Below are 17,381 nucleotides of genomic sequence, written 5' to 3'. Positions count from 1 at the left end.
ACTGCTCCACTGGTCCATTTTATAATGTCTTCACCCCCTTCTCCAAGACAAGTCTTATACGCTGAAAGAACTATCATGCTTGTCTGAAGCAGGCTTTACAAATATCTGTGCTCACAACTTGGTTGGAGAGCGAGTATGTTTATTCATTCAGCCAAAGAGGATAGCATTCAATTGCATTTCTCTCATTCAAAATCTGAGAATAATGTTTATTAACTATACGAGGGTGGTCTGAAAAGTCTCGACCATAGATGGCAACGCCATCGGCAAGATTTTTTTTTTTCTAAGTTGGTACATCTGTCATAAGCATCCATGTGAAATTGTAAGTCATTCTATCAAGTAGTTTGCTTTATACAGCTGTCTGAAGCAAAAGTGTTGTCTGTATTCCTTAAAATGGATAAAATTGAGAATTGTGCAGTTATAAAATTCTTTGTAAAAGAAGGTTTAAGGCCAAAAGAAATTCATTCGAAGTTGATTTGAAGAAATTGATTCGAAGGAGAAGAGTGCCCATAAAAGTTTATGGGCACTCTTCTTCGTTTTCGAAAATTAAGAAATGGGCTGACGATTTTAAACGCGGCTGTACCAGCCTTGAAGTTGATCCACGTGTAGGACGTTTAAAAAGTGTAACAACACCATCAGAAATCATTGACCAAGTGCACGATATGGTATTGGATAACAGGCGAGTCAAAAGGCGTGAAATTGCTGAGACTATAGACAATTTCAAAAGAACGTGTAGGATATATTTTGGATGAAGAATTGCAAATTAAAAAGCTTTGCGCAAGATGGGTGCCGCGCTTGCTCACAGCAGATCAATAACGCACTCGCATGAAAATCTTTGAACAGTGCTTGGAGCATTTTAACAAGAATAAAACTGATTTTGTGCGTCGATTTATTATTATAAATGAGACTTGGATTCACCATTGCACAACAGAATCCAAACAGCAGTAAAAACAGTGGACAGAAGCCGGTTTTTCAGCGCCAAAGAAGTTCCATCAGCAGGAAAGGTCATGGCATCGTGTTTTGAGATGCTAAAAGCATTTTGTTTATTAATTATCTTGAAAAGGGTAAAACAATAACCGGAGAATATTATTCCGATCTTTTAACCAGACTAGATGAAAACAGTCGTGAGAAACGACCCGGTTTGCAGAAGAAAAAGTTATCTTTCATGAGGACAATGCACCTGCCCACAAAGGTGTTTTGGCAACGGGAAAAATAAGGGATCTACACTATGAATTGTTGGAATATCCACTGTATTCCACAGATTTGGCTCCCTCTGACTTCTATCTCTTCCCCAAAACTAAAACTCTTCCTCGTTGGTCAGCGTTTTTCTTTGAATCAAGAGGTGATTGCAGCTGTAGAGGGGCATTTTGCAGATCATACTGAGAACCTCAACAGGAACTGGATAATGGCGGTGGAGCATCGCTGGAATAAATGTATTAGTCTTAAGAGAGATTATGTTGAAAAATAAAAATAATTTTGAAATTATAAATTCATTTTTTTCATTTTTATGCCAAGAACGTTTTAGCCCACCCTCGTATATAGTTAATAAAAGTTATTCTCAGATTTTGAATGAGAGAAATGCAAATAAAATATATAGATATATATAGATAGATATGAAATATATAAATAAATAAATAAATACAAATGAAATAATCATGCGACTGCCAACACCAATCCTCTTCGATTCCCTACGCATAGTTCGGTGAGATATGGGTCGGGAATAGCCTTCGTTAAATGTTTCGGTCAATTGCTGCACAACACGGGAAGTTCTCTTTGTCCCATACAAGTCTTCTCAGAGTGATTTCGTTCTTGACAGACTGTCTTAGGACCACAATTTCGTTTCTTAGACAAGCAAAAAAAATTTTTTTTTCCTGCTGATTAAACACCCGGGGCATCTCACCTTTTGAGAAATCAGTCAGCTCTGCTGTTTTAAAAATCATGGCGCCAGACAGACAGGTACCTGCATTAAGGGCTTTATCGAACTCCGAAAGAGCGTTTTGTTTTTCCCATTGCGATCCACACTATTAACGATTACTGACCAGTAGCATTCTTAAATAGTTGCCTAGAATACGTGGTGATGTATATGACCAAGTATTTTGTATCTAAGCTACGGTGACGTTTACGTACATCTACATAAAGGTTTCTAATTCAGTGACTGGTATGTATAGGTTCGTCTTCTTAGAAGATTTCACCTGGTGCATAACATGAAAAGAGAAATGCAAAAAATACACATTACAAGAAAACAGCTATAAATTAAATTGCAAACGGATTGCTGATATTTGAAGGCGTTCTGGATGCCATAATATTGCTGAGGACGTTCAAACAGGCATGATCTCTCGTACACCAAAGTTGAATAGCTAAGGAGTGGCAATCAGATAGGCTATAGCTAAGGTTAGTATTAAGATGGACCGGATTAAGGACAATTTCTGTTGATTCAATAATTCTTCTCTCAAGCTCGTCATATTATCTAAAAATGTTTTCTGATTTGTTCCAGATCACCAGATGAGTGATAGAATGTATATAGTCAGGGTTAACCGAATTAAAAACATGAATTGATAGAGCGTTAGCGCTAGTTCTGCCATATGTGATGTCACTCACATACGCAACTCAATGGATTCCTAAGTCTTGCCAAGATAAGGCACATTACAGTTATTACACCAAAGATAAACTCCTGGATACTTTAGGCTGTCATGTTTTAGTTTAGGTGTTCCAAGTAAGGAACGGAGTTTGGATAGCGGAGTAAAAGAAGTGCGGATTTTAAAATTATTGAGAATTTTAGCTAACTTTGGTGAAACGGAGCTGATATACTGTAGAGATACGAAGATTTTTACATTATTATTATCTTCAATACGGTGAGTAGGTGGATTAAATAGCAGCTTATTAGTAGTTTGTTTACCATAATAGTTCTTTGGAAAAAAGGTTGTAAAAAAGAAACCTCTAGTTTTCTTCTTCCCTGAGGAGGGAGCGAGCCCGTTTACCTAATGTAGAAATGATGCCAAGCTTTTGGAGCAGATAATGATGAGATTGTGTATGAGGGTATCTTGTGGTATGTGTGGGATTTCTGTAAATAGAGATCTTGAGTTATTCTGACACACGAGTAAGTCTGTATTTTGAGGTGTTGTATTGTATTTTGGGGTATTTATTGTTGAAATGAAGCAATGGGCCGGATTCCTCAAAGGAGTTCCTGAACCATCTCAACATTGAACACCCCAAAATACAATTTATCTCGGAGTTGGAAGTTAACGCAGACGTATTCGTTATCGAATACATCTGCGCCCTATCAGATAAACGTGGCTTGCCATATGTCGCCTGACAGGATAATTTTTCAACAGTTTGCAGTCATGCTCTCGTATATTATGCATACCAAACAAAAAGATTGAATGTAGCTAAGGGAAAGACCAATTACTAGTGCTTATATTATTCGCTGTTTGCCTTTTTCTAGTAGACATGGAAAAAAAAATGTTAGTACTGATTGATTGATTTTTTAACAGTTACAATAAAGGGGTTCATGGGTTCTGTTGTTAAATTCAATAGATTTTTGAGTCTTCCGTGGCGTTATTTAGCTGTTTGCTTCACATGTCGAAATTCATTTATCAAAAGTACTTAGTCATCAATTAAGAGATATAGAGATAGGAGCATAACAAAGAAACCTCTATTTTTTAGATGTGTTTCGCAAAATGAATAAATGCTTTTGTTGGCGTATGCCTGGCGTATTAAAACATTGTTTTAATAAAATTATTTGGGAACCTTAAAAAATTGTCGCGTCAGCTCAGTTATCGTTTCATTCGAACTATTTGCATATGCCAAATTTGTCAGAACGTTTCAAAATTTTGTCTAGTTATTCAATTGTAGTGGTAAAGTTACTTCATTTTATTGGTAAAATTAGGCAAAATATGCCAAGTTAAAATGGTTTTAAGTTCATTTGCTGATAAAGAATGTTGGTATACAAAAGTCTATTACAAAACGCACCTTTTTATGAGATTGTCTTCGATTATTCTTTTACTTGTTAAGTAAGAAATTCGAAATAATTACTAGTTATTTGAACGCAGTACCATCTTTCACCTTAATTTGGTGCGCAGTTTTTTTTTTTTTTGTGTGTTTTTGAAGTTGATATATGACTTCTTTCTTTTCAACCAAAATTCATGTAAATGTTTATCTGACCCTCCAGGAATATATAACGGATATAAATTCCAAGGCTGGACAATTTATGCAAAATCTTACATTCTCCACGAACAAAAAAAATGTACTAGTCCAACTTCACCCTCCCTCCAAACGCACCATTTTTTAATGATATGTCCCAATAAGTCAGCAGGAGTTCCACAAAGTTATGTTTTATTAAATAGAAAATAACTTTGTCCAAGTGTGCAGCTACTACTTGCCAGCTGGCAAAATCTAGTCTCCACGGAGAGTGGGCAAGTAGATTTTGTCCAGCCCTGGATATAACAGTCTCCATCGTGTTTGATGGCGTTTGAAATTTGGTATTTTAGAATTTTCACTAGAATTTATCGCACCATGAATTTTCGGACAGTTAAAGTAGGAAATTCAAATCATAGAGTTTAGATAATTTCGGATATAATATTTTCTCCAATATCGTTAAGAGCATGGAGGGCGATTACTCATACGATCTTCATGTCGAATCCATTTATTTTGGATAAAACGAGCTTTTAAATTGTGGGAAGTGTTGACGAAAATGGATACAAAGCTCCGTATATTGCAATGATGTTACATTAAGTAAAATACGTATTCATATTTTCATTTTATAATAAGTGAAATAAACTGCATTTTGAAAGAATAGCAATAACTTTTATAATGCATCCATATGAAGAACACACACACAATACACAGTATATTATACACTTCGTTTTGTCTTTGCTTATAGCAACAAATTGTGTTGCCATTATCAGTTACCTGATCAACTGAAACACATAATTCACAAAGAGAGTGAAAATTGATAAGCAATTATGTTGTATGATTCTTCATGATTTATGCATGGTAGTAAAGTTGATCAGGTCTTATACTCCGGAATCTCTTTGAGCATATTCAAATAAAAGATTTTTTCTCGTCTGTTAATTATAAAATGTCATAATCATTACTGATAATTTTGCAAAATACATAAGCACTTGTTAGATTTGTTTTCTTTGTCTGGTCGAAAGGATTTCATTGAAATTCAGTATTTGGAATTCTTGCAATTCCAAAATTATTTGGAATTCTTCATTGTTTCATGAGCAAGTTAATTTTTTATTATGAGACAGGCTATTAATCTTATATCTCGAGCCCGATTACATTTAGCCGCGTATAATGATGTGGCCTTCATTCTGAGGTTTGTTCCCTACTTAGAAGTATGCTTATACTACATTCTTCTTCGTCTACATTGCCATTTACCACGTTGTGGTAAGATCAAACATTTAAAACTTTAGAAATCAAAACACTCAGGAAAATTGTGGACATGATTGTTGTTAGAGTATACGCTGCCTCTAGACAAGCACTATTTTTCGATCCTAAATTCAAGAAAATACGTAAAATTAAAAACAAAAACCGACATTTTATGGTTGAGATACAATTTTGCCAGTATTTGCTAACCTTCAAACTTGCTTTTTTTTTTTCGCCTATAAGAATGCTATTACGAAATACAGCTTTATGTGTGTGTGTGTGTGTGTGTGTGTGTGTGTGTGTGTGTGTGTGTGTGTGATTGTCCGTAACTGCCTGCAATCATTCCGCCATATTGAATTTTTAATTAATATTAAAAATTCAATATTAATTTTTAACATAAAGATTTTCTTTATGTTAAACTCCACTTCATACTGGGAGTCTGCATAGCTGAATGGGCATGCAATTAATAGACATAATACACTGGCATTATAGTCTTAATTGCTTAGGCCGTACTACGACATAACAAAAACAACTGCTTCATACATTGTTCACATTGCGATATTGTACTGGGGTTAAGACAACGAGCATCTAAGAACACACAAGTGATGTATGGTGTATTAATTAATGCAACTTTCCCTTGCGGATTACATTTCTCCGTGAGAACACTGACATGGGTCATGACCAGAGATAAAAGTGCATTATTTTATTTAGTTCTGACGTTGCATATTGAAGTCATGCTGGTTATATCTCTAGTCACACATTTTGGTTTAAAAAAAAAAGCACTGTGTGTAAAAATTTTTGACATGCCTATTCAGCTTTTTTTTTTTTCTTTTTTTTTTTGTATCTGAGCACTTAGATGCTACTTACTTATCACAGCTTCCAGTTTGAAATATCTTACATTACCAGGATTTAACTGCAGGTGATGAAATATAGAATAGTGGATTATTTACCATAATTAAGTGTGATAAACTTAAATTATCAGTTGGGTTTTTCATAAAGACTTCACCAATTATTGATGCTTATATTAACAGACATATTACTAGCGCTACTGACCGTTTAACCATCACCATTGAGCCGGAACCCAAGTTTTTCAGGTGTCGCAAATTATTTAAAGATGCCATGTGTACTCCTCTAGTAACATGCAAATATGCAGACTTTACGTATTTAAACTGCTGTCAGTTGTATTATTCATGTGCATTGTTAATACGGTAATTTTGCGAAAGCGTTCTTCCATTTCATATTAAGCATTTTTGATGCTTGTCGGAAGAATGTCGAGTCCTTTCCAATTTTTTTTCTTCGATACTGTCTTGTCACCGTTATCACATTTTGTACGGTCATACCAGAAGCAACAATCTTCTTTTCACGATTCTTATCCATCTTACTAGCTTGCAGATGTAGTACTAATCACCAATTCTCCATCTGCTAATGAGCTGAATGGAAAATTAATATTTTTCGGTGAACGTGATAGGCCCATTCCCTCGTTGTATGACGCTTGATTGCTACTTAATTAAAATAGCAATTAGCAACTAATTGAAGTAGCATTAGAGAAATACGAATTTCTTATCGGTCAGATCTTTACTTTGATGCAGAGGCGAATCAAGATGGTGTCGGACCTGGTGGCCACCAGGGACCTCGAATTAAAAGAGATCCATTTCTGAGAAATTAAAAGAGATCTATAAGAACGATATAGATGTTACGCAATTTGGTGATGAATTGGAAATGTTTCTAATGTTTTAAAATGAAGATAAAGACAAATTCAATACTGTTACACAGATATACCAGGTTGCAAGAGAAATGTGGTCAACTTTTCCTAATGTAGAAATTTTTTAGGGGCCCCCGTAAATTTTACTTCTAGTTCCCAGCCGGCTTAATCCTCCCTCGCTTTGAATATTCAACTTTGAATGACCCAAAGCTGTTGGAAAAGTTTGCTTTTCGATTCCCAATATTCTATATCCGCTATGTTAATACAGTGTTTGTTGGATAAAATATTTATCCAACATGTTTATCCAACATCGAAAACTTCTCGTAAAATAACCAACTTGGAATATAATATACACGGTATTCATTTTGTAGTGTCTTTCTTTCTTTCTTAATAATTTAATTTAATTCCGTGTAAGCTGATAATTATGTTCAGAGTTATCAAGTTATTAGAAATCACAAAAGTTTGAAAATATCAGAAGCGACAAAGTTTTACGCTGGGGAAATGGCAAGTAACTGAATTAAAACAAATTTCCATAGCTATATTTTTGTTTACTCTGATACCACAACGAGCTATTTGATTTCTTGGTTTTTATCATCCTTTCTCTGGTGAGAAACCAGTAAGTTGCGAAATACGATGTCCGCTCATTAGGCAGTATCAGAAACATTTTATAAGAAGGAAACAAAAGTAAATTTGTTTGCTTTTGGCTTAGTTATACGTGGATTTTCATCCAACTTTGGCTTAAATGTATAGTATGCGTGATTCAACTGGAAAGTATATTTTTCATTGAATGAGTAGTAAATGTTGACATTTCCTTGGTGTTCACCTTTAAACTCTCACATTCAATATGTTAGGTGGATACTCGTATGACGTCTAGTGATGAAATGATACAACTCACGATAATTAACTCATACGTAACGCTATGATTATTGAAGCGATATAATTACTGTTGACCTGTGCCTCAGCTCATGGTGCTTTCATGGTTCAGTTAATAAGTTCTACAGCTCGAACAAGCAGGAACGACTCAACTAAATTAATTTGTATATCTGCCATTTTCTTTAGATTTATTTAATTAAATTAGTCCGTTTTAATCTTCACAAATCAAATCAATGACAATAAATAATAATGACAAGTTGTCAGTTAGCACATCAATTCAGAACATGAATTATAGTTCCTTGATAGAGTGATTTTGTAGCACATCGGTGTGTGTGTGGGGGGGGGGGGGACTTAGTAAATAGTCTAATTCCATGTAATTAAACTTTAAACTTATATAGTTAAAATCGAATCAGATTTATTTTAGCCGTATCAGGGAATCAGACGATTTTCCCTTCATAGCAAGTACAAATTAACGAGTACAGTATTTGACATTTTTTACCATTATTTCATATCTTACTAATGATGTAACAGGTTTGTAACTATGGGCTTGTCTGAAAATGCTTGACTGAGTTTTGATCAATGCTCGGCCTCTCAAGCATTGGATCTTTTATTAAAATCATAATATTCATTTTAACATATTTTACGTGATAATTTAATATAAATATTTATTAATTAATAATAATGGCAATTTCGTTGAATAAGAGATGCAAAGACTGGAGAGTGTAACCTATCAGTGTCTCTAGATTGTTGGTAGTGGTTAAGATTTTGGAAAAGTTGGTATGAGCTCTCGCCTGCAGAAATGCGTTGACAATGAGTTGACTTTGCATGAACAGCATGAGTTTATTAAAGGAAGGTCACGTTCGAATAACTCATCACATTTTACGGTTTAGTTAGCCAACGGAGAATGAATACTTTTACACTTTGCTAAGGCTTTTGAGAAGATACAGTAGAGAAGGCTGTTACATAAGTTGGAGAGTATAGGATTAGCTTATATAAGAATGTGGTTGACTGATGGATAAGATACACAAGTGATCACCTTAATTCTTGCGTGAGTCTGCTGTGTACTCCTAGGGATCAGTCTTGGACCATTGTTACTAAATCGTTTACATTAATGAAATTGGGAAAGCATTTGATAGAAAACAATCAGCTGTTTGCTGATGATGCAACGATTAGCAGGGTAACCAGGAATGCGATTGACATGCACCACTTGCAGAATGGGCTTATGAAAAAATGATTCTTAAATTCACTGTTAGTAAGTGTTAAGTTATGCACTTTGATGTGATGAGATATCCAATAGCGTTTTTTAATATTCGTGGGATTATGCTAGAAGAAGCTGATCAGGTCTAGGGATCTTGGCGTTTCAGTAGACAGGAAGTTGAAGTTCAGGGGCATATACCAATGGCTGAGAATGCAACTCAGAGGATAATTGCAATGATGAAACAAATATTAACATGTAAGGATAAGGAAGTCATTTATATCTTTACAAGTGCTTGATATGACATCTTACCTGGACTATTATGCGCAGTTCTGATCTACCAATTTGAGAGGTGATATAGATACAGCGGAGAGGATGCGAAGGAGAGTTAAAGACTCCTCCATCGGGAGTTTGGAATGTAGATTATGAGGACAGATTGAGAATTTGTGAACATGCAGACACTAGCAAACAGAAGAAAGAGGAATGATATGATAGAGATCTACAAACTTCTGAAAGAGTCATGTAGGATACCGGTAGACGGAATGTTTAACTTTATGGGGGAGTAGGAGGGACGAGTAAGCCTTCATTGAAGTTGAAAATGAATGCAGTCAAGAAGGATGTGAGCTCTAGATTTTTTTTTTCTCACAGAGCAGTGCGTGATTGGAATGGCCTGCCTCTGGAGTTGGCGAGTGCAGGTAACGTGAATCCAAGAATAGGTATGATAGCTAGTGTGAGTGATATGTGGCGTCCCTTAATGAGTCGCTTACTCCGTGGAAGTCTCTGGAAATAATAATAATAATAATATATTCTACTCCTACAATATTAAAGACTGTAATCATCCCAATTTTTTAATTTCCTTTCATTTTTAATTTTGAATGATAATATCTTTTACTGTCTGATATTATATTAAAAACCGCATCATTCCTAATTTTTAAATTACAAATATTCTTTGAAATATTCGTTCTGTTCCTTGCTAACCAGAATTCGGTAGCCTTACACAAAATAGAAGGGTAACAGCGAATTGCAAAATATTTTATTGTGAAATAAATAATTGTTTACATTAATTCATATCGCCATACAGATGTGACACATCAATAAACGGAACTGAATTATCATAAATTATCAAATGTAAACTTAGATAAAATAACAACAACAACAACATATTTTGCAAACCATCCATGTAGCCATATGAGAGTGGGTGCTTACTACATAGTTTAAAAGGTCATTTTTTCTCCCCATGAATTCAGCAATATTTCAAAACCGTTAGCAGCCAGAAACCACAGACTATAAATGCAAACATTTCAACCAATTCTTTGGAAGTAGGTTATTTATACAGTGATAAATATTAATATAACGCCCATTAATTTCAGAATGATGAAGCCGATATCCAAACAGGTAATCATGCACGTCGCTTTTGATTTATCTTGTTGACTTGAGTTTGATTGTATGGAAATCAGCAGTCTTGTTGAAGATATTTTCACTTTAGTTTTGTTGAATAGCAGGTGGTGGTGGTGGTGGTCTGATTAGTTGAGCATTTCGGTTATCGCTTTCTTCGCTCCGAAACAATTGACCTCTTCCACGTTGCGTATCTCTGCCGGATCCCACACGTGGACGATCCAGTTGTGGTCTATCTGGATGACCACGTGGGATATCTGGATATATCAGAACCCCTTGAGGAGGTGATTCTACGCTGAGGGTAACAGCAGCTGGATTTAAACTTCCAACTCCTGGTTCGTTGCTTCGAACATTAGCTCTGAAACCATCAGCATCCGCTTCATAATCCACATGACGGTAGAGTCCTACTAGGTCACGATATCCATAGGAACCTCTGACTGTGCCATGATTGTCAGCCTCTTCTCTATGAAAGTGGGTATTTCCAAAGTCATCAGTTACGTCGTATCCGTAGTTATATGGAGCAGGAGGATACTAATGGAGAAAATAATATTGTTAAATTATCATTTTAATTAATTTTAAAATATTTTAAAATTTTAAGCATACTGTTTCTTCCCATAATACAACACTAGACCACTTGAAATCTCTTAACTTGTGCCTCTCGAAAATGAAGATTTCATCCAATGTTAATTAAGCACACTGCACATTTATCATAAGTGTTTATCATGGATCTAAGAATAAAGAGAAAGAGAAACATCTGCAATATACTGATTGACCTATATGTATTAAATTATCATGTTATTTGGTTCAGGTGATACCATAAATTGTGTTACCTGTGAATAGTGTTAACTGTAAGCGAATAAAAATTGTGTATGAAGGTTTTAGAAAAGTCTATACAAAGAATGGCCACCACTGACACTAATGGCTACAGCATTACTGAAGGAGATACACTTTCAGTAAGATTTTTCAGTTGAGAATCTTTTGCTGTTCTTTCTTCACTGAAGCAACCAGTGGCGTTCAACAAAAGATGGTCTTCTCCGTATGGCTTTGATTAATCCCTTCTGCCTATTCCTGATCTGTTCCTGTCGAACCTGAGTGAGTTGAGATTTCCACCTTACTATCCTTGCGCCAGTGTTATAAATCAGGCAGCTTTACAAGTGAAATTGTCACACTAATATGACTTTTTACAAATTATTTTATCTATGAAAATAAAGCATAATTGTTTATCTTGTAATGATGGGTTCATCATTCGGATTTCACACTCTCGCCTAACGGAAAAGGCCAAACCGTTTATTCCATTCTACACCATAATGTTACCTCCTCATTCTTTCTTTAGGCATGCATACATGAACGATACTTAATGCCCCGATATACACACTGCTACTGCAGTTCATCGCTCCACAAAATTTTGACCATAATAATGGTAGGACAACTGTTTGAGTTTCTGTTTTCTACTTATATATTCTAGCAGTCGATTTTCTGCGCCTCGCCTGCACTATAGTCTTGCGAACAGCTATACTTGTTATCCTGCTATAACACTCGCGAATGGATTCATGCATTTTCTGTGGCAGACATGCCTTGCTTCGAATCCTCTAGTCCTGTCTTGCACCATTTTGTCTTTATGCATTGGCAACTGCTAGATTTACTTCGCCCTGAGTTGTGGTTTCAGTACATATAGGGATGTTTTTGTTTGGAATTACCCGCGAAACAACTAAGACTTAGAGGCCAGTATTTTATATTTGTAAATTGCGTGTGTTCTTCTGGTTTGCCTGTTTTGTGGAATGAAATACCCGAGATTCCTAGAGGAAAAACTCTGTCACCAGTGTATAAGACCAGATAACGACCAGATAATTTCTTTTTGTAGCAACCTCGTTAAAGGAATAGTTTTCTTTTTCGAATTTTTTAAAATAAAATAATGGAGAAAGTCATCATCAGTCAAGTTTAATACAATACCAAGAGAACTGTCAATGAATCAGCGACTACCAATATGGATCCCACTAATCAGGATCTAAAGCAGATCCTTGCCTACATCACCTATTCCTGGACACGTGTCATAGAAAACTTTGGAGAAACCTGTGCTTCTTTATTCGGTGTTTCCATAGCATCTAATTGGATTTAGCATGGAAAGGGATCTCAGAAAAGTGCCATCTTATAGACTGCCAGATTCTGTCAGGTCGTTCACTGCATGTAATGATAGAGGGTGTTCTCTCACTTCAGATTTTAGTGCAGATCAGGGTTTGTTATTTCACCCACCCGCCCTCTTCCTCATATACATAAATCACCATCACGTTCTCTCACTGACCTCAAACCCTATCCCCAGTTTTGCTGATAATAGCACTCTCCGTTCCTCCTCTTACGATACGATAAACTGTTCAGCGTACAAACATCTCTCCGGTTTCACGATCATCGACAACAATCAGTGCCCTAGACTTACTCTCCATATTGTCCTTCAGTGGGGTGATGACAACCTAGTCACTTTCAGTGCTACGAAAACACAATTTTGTCTTTTTTTATTGAGAAAAAAAGTTCTTCTCTCCTTATCTTTTACAATGCTCAACTTAATAACCAAGTTGATTTCCCTTCTCTGACAGACACCTACTCCCTAGCCTTTTCTGTTACAAACACATCACATCTATAGCGTTCTCGGCTTCCAAAGAAGTTTACATCCTTTTTTCGTTTAAGACGTTATTTTTCATCAGTTCAGAACTACTGTACTGGGATAGCGGAACAAAAACATCTAAAAATTTTTGATGTTGTCCAGAGGAAGGTATTTCGGCAGATGGTCGGTTTCTCCTTTGTGTTCTTTTCTAGAAGATATTTCCATGAGCGCTATTCAGGCAAACTGGCATCCATTGCCTCCTATTTATCTCAATCCTACAGTAATACAAGCATTAGCTGCTAGCATCTTTTTACAGTTGTACTGCTGACTCACCGAACCTGCTACTCCCATTCCTCTTTTTCCTCTTAACTCTGCCCCCACACACGGGATTGGTTTGCTCTAGGTTTTGTGGATGGGAGTAATGTATGTATTTCGTGGGTGGGAGTAATGTATATAATAGTAATAATAATAATAATTGAATGTCGTTTATAAATATCTTCAACTGCGTTTTCATCATGATTTCTAAACATGATTCGTTTTTCCCTTTTCTTTTTTCTTGATGAAAAGTTCATGCAGAACATTTAGTCCAGTGACAAAAAATTTAGTTCTAATGAAACTCTTTATTGCTTTATAACAACAGCCTTTGTCAATATTCTTATTTTGGAGGAACCTTGACATAATTTTCGAGTCTTGGGAAACCCTTACATAAAAACATTTATCTTTGTGTGTGTGTGTGTGTGTGTGTGTGTGTGTGTGCGTGCGTGCGTGCGCGCGCGCGCGCACACACACACACACAAATTTATACGATGTTTATTTATTTTGTTAAGAAAGCCTACTTTATAATGATAGTCATCGTGTTGTTATATCTTAAAATCGTTTTCTGCTGGTTTTGACAATCACAAAATGATTTCGATTGCATGCCAATAGAAAATTGATTATGTTTCTGTTCCAGAATAGGAATCCTATTCTGGAACAGAAACATAATACTAAGTTTAAAGAAACAAAAATACTAAGTTTAACGTTCTCAGTGTGGTTTGATGAATTGAAACATTATGCTGAAAAATGCTGTATTATTATAGCTACACAGAATAGATGCATTTGATGACAAAAAATATGTATAATGATAACTTAAAATTTGGTTTCAGCACATGATTTTTTATTTCCCTCTTTTTTTTTTTTTTTGTAGTGAAGTCACATTGAGAAACGTTAGTTTATTGTACTGTAAGTTCTCATTCCCTATTGCAGCAGAGTCTGCGCTTTTTCATCCCCCCCTCCTAAAAACGTTAAGAGCATTTGGCAGGAGTTTTTAGTACTAGTATGGTGGAAGAAAATGTCTGACCTCCTGTCATGTGCAACACTAAGCGATGTGTAACACACTGAATGTTCTTTTTTTTTTCTTTTTTAAATTTGAAGCGAACTGTTTCATTATCTTACTATTTTGAAACTACATTTCCTCTTGGACATTTTGTCTAAGTACAATGTTTTACTCACCACGAAGAATATAATTATTATACTTTGTATAAATGCAGCATCCCTTGAAGCGAAAATTTAACAATGGGTAAAAGGAAATGAGAAATAGCAACCCTTCTAAGAATTACTATTCACACATCATATGACTCAGCTGTTAAGGAAAAGACGATTTTTCTATGAACACGCAGTAAGTTATATCTTAAACACCAGATTCAATACAAGAATCAGTTCTTTTTTACATATTGAAACTGAAACTGCTGATTGGCCATTTTTATTCTTGGCTATACTTCCACTTATGAACAGTTATATAAAACCATGAATCAGTTTACAGTTTACTTTCTCAGTTAGAAAATATTTTATTCTGCATAGTGAACTAAATGACTGTGATAGGCTAAGAAAATTTATGCAGGTTATCACAGTTATGAAACTCGGTGATCTTTTATCATCTTTAGAAAATTTGGGATTACACAGATATGCCTGCATTTAAGAATTTTTGTAATAACTGATCATGAACGGAACACATCGAATCCTCGACAAACATTTCAAATTGAAGATGACAGAAGAACATTTCTCTTCAAATATTTCAGCAGTTACCAGTTGAGGGATCGTCGTTAAGTATGACAGCTTCTACATCACGCTAATATTCAGACACACAGCCTAGGTATGTGACATTCAGTAACTTTTCTTCTTAATGGTATCGGCATGAACCAGCAGAGTCAGTTGTGGCTATTGGTCCGAATTTAAATCGATGTAGGATCCTTATTAACGGTTTTTCCTGCATCCAGAGAAATGTTTCTCTGGATGCAGGATCATAATTTCTATATAACTTCCTATAGTTAATAGTGACGCAGTACAGACACTATTCAATTTGATCCCATGAATGAATTCGGATCAGGCCAATTAACGCTAAATCATCGACGTCATGAACTCAGAAATATATAGATATACTGTGTGTGTGTGTATATATATATATATATATATTTTTTTTTTTTTTTCTTCAGGAAATTCATTCACTGTAGAATGAATTATGTATTGCAGTGAGAAGAGTATCCGATCACATCGGTCCTTTTAAATTGACCAATATTGCACTATTCCTTTCTTCTTACGCATTCAGATAACGACAACTTTTATTTAAGTACAGTATTTCGTTCCCCCCCCACCCCTTAATTTCCGGAATGGTGAGTATATGGAGACGCTATCCACTGACATGATTGGTGAATGGATAGCGTCTCTGTCCTCCAATCTTTAGACTGTGGGTTCAAATCTCACTGTGGTAAATATGTCTGAATGTCTTTAGGTGATAGATGATTTTTATCGCTTAGTGTAAACCACGTTCTTGGTCTTGAAGTGGCTTGGAAAAGAAAAAAAAAGTTTGATTTCTAGAGTATGTTTATCTTTACTTAAATCGGATTATCATAAAAGAAGAAGAGTTAAAATGATGTTTATGAATTCATGTGAATGAGACAAATATTTATGAATTAAACTCTTTGAAGAATTTGTTATATGTTTGTTACCGACTTTCGCTTAGCTACATGATAAATCAACATCATCTTTTCCTCCCTATTTATTCTAATTTTATGATTGCAACAGAGTCGCAATTAATCGACTTTCAGTGAGTCTCAGTCGCAGTTAATATATTCCGTTTTAACGCGTGTAACAAATTAAAAAAAAAACCCATATTTTTCTAATAGGGAAATGTAATATGTAATGTACTTGAGAGGAGAAGCACTACCTATTTCACCTCCAAAAAGAGAAGCTCAATTGGAAAGAACATCCAGTCCCAATGACTCATTTTTTTTTTCAAAGACTAAACTTTTTCATTTCTTTTTAGCGTAAAAATTGTCGTTTATAACGATTTTTTTTTATTTGATATGTACCTTGCTTTTCATATAATTTGTTATGAAATCGTTACATCAGAATATATTTTCATATGTTTTATATATATATAAGATTAAAATTTAACTGACTAGAACCTGAGAAAGTATAACAAAAACCTTTAATAAATCACGACTAGTAGTTTCACGACTAGTTTTACCGAATGAAACTAGTCGTGATTTATTAAATGCTTTTGTTATACTTTCTCGGGTTCTAGTCAGTTAAATTTTAATCTTATAAATGTATACATTCCCGAGTCAATCCTAATTTCAACAATATATATATATATATATATATATATATATATACTTAAGCAAAATATCGTTTTTTTGTCTCTCGACAGAAAATATTAGGCGTATGAAATCTACTGACGTGTTCGATGTGTCCTTCTTGATACGTCCTTTGATGATGTCGTGGACGATCTGGCGACTGGATGTTGGGGAAGAGATCTTGATGGCTGTAGTCTTGTGCCCACACGTAATTAACGAGTATGACATGAAGAAAGACAATCTGTATGTGGATAAAGAATCATTAAATATATTTTGGTATGTCATTTTGTTTAACATAATCACTAGCATCTCTTATAAGTGAAAAAAATATGCTAACTTTAAAATATTGTTTATGGTGGTAACTCACATCCTGAATAACAAGATGTATGTGATCACGATATTTTGTCATGTTTTTAACGGCATTCAGACCGTTCTAACAAGTTATATATAATTTTTCATAATACTGTATTGTTACAAGGCGTCTGTGTTTTTTATAGTGTGTGTGTGTATATATATATATATATATATATATATATATATATATATATATATATATATATATATATATATATATATATATATATATATATATATATATATATATATGCATATATATATATATATGCATACTGAGCGGCC

The 17,381-nt window shown here is 34.8% G+C and overlaps 1 protein-coding gene across 1 annotated transcript; it reads right to left on the bottom strand.

Annotated features, from left to right (window-relative positions):
* Window positions 1–10,619: 10,619 nt before the first annotated feature.
* LOC150100959 (uncharacterized) lies at window positions 10,620–17,151 on the bottom strand. The gene is made up of 3 exons (XM_090401943.1): window positions 17,110–17,151; window positions 16,846–16,983; window positions 10,620–11,063 (listed from the first exon to the last, which is right to left on the bottom strand). The coding sequence occupies exons 1-3, from the start codon at window positions 17,149–17,151 to the stop codon at window positions 10,620–10,622; spliced, it is 624 nt and encodes a 207-aa protein (XP_090258069.1).
* Window positions 17,152–17,381: the final 230 nt, after the last annotated feature.

The sequence above is a fragment of the Typopeltis vanoorti genome, chromosome 12, assembly GCF_054136105.1.
Source record: "Typopeltis vanoorti isolate ZY-2024b chromosome 12, IOZ_Tvanoo_1.0, whole genome shotgun sequence".
Lineage (NCBI taxonomy): Eukaryota > Metazoa > Arthropoda > Arachnida > Uropygi > Thelyphonidae > Typopeltis > Typopeltis vanoorti.
The sequence above is the reverse complement of the archived record's forward strand: the minus strand, read 5'-3'. Positions and strand labels throughout refer to the sequence as shown.

Coding starts and splice junctions, on each gene's coding strand:
- LOC150100959 (XM_090401943.1), bottom strand. CDS start 17,151: ATGACAAAATATCGTGATCACATACATCTTGTTATTCAGGAT. Junction 16,984..17,109: donor TACATCTTGTTATTCAGGAT/GTGAGTTACCAC, acceptor ATCCACATACAG/ATTGTCTTTCTTCATGTCAT. Junction 11,064..16,845: donor AAGAAGGACACATCGAACAC/GTCAGTAGATTT, acceptor TTTCTCCATTAG/TATCCTCCTGCTCCATATAA.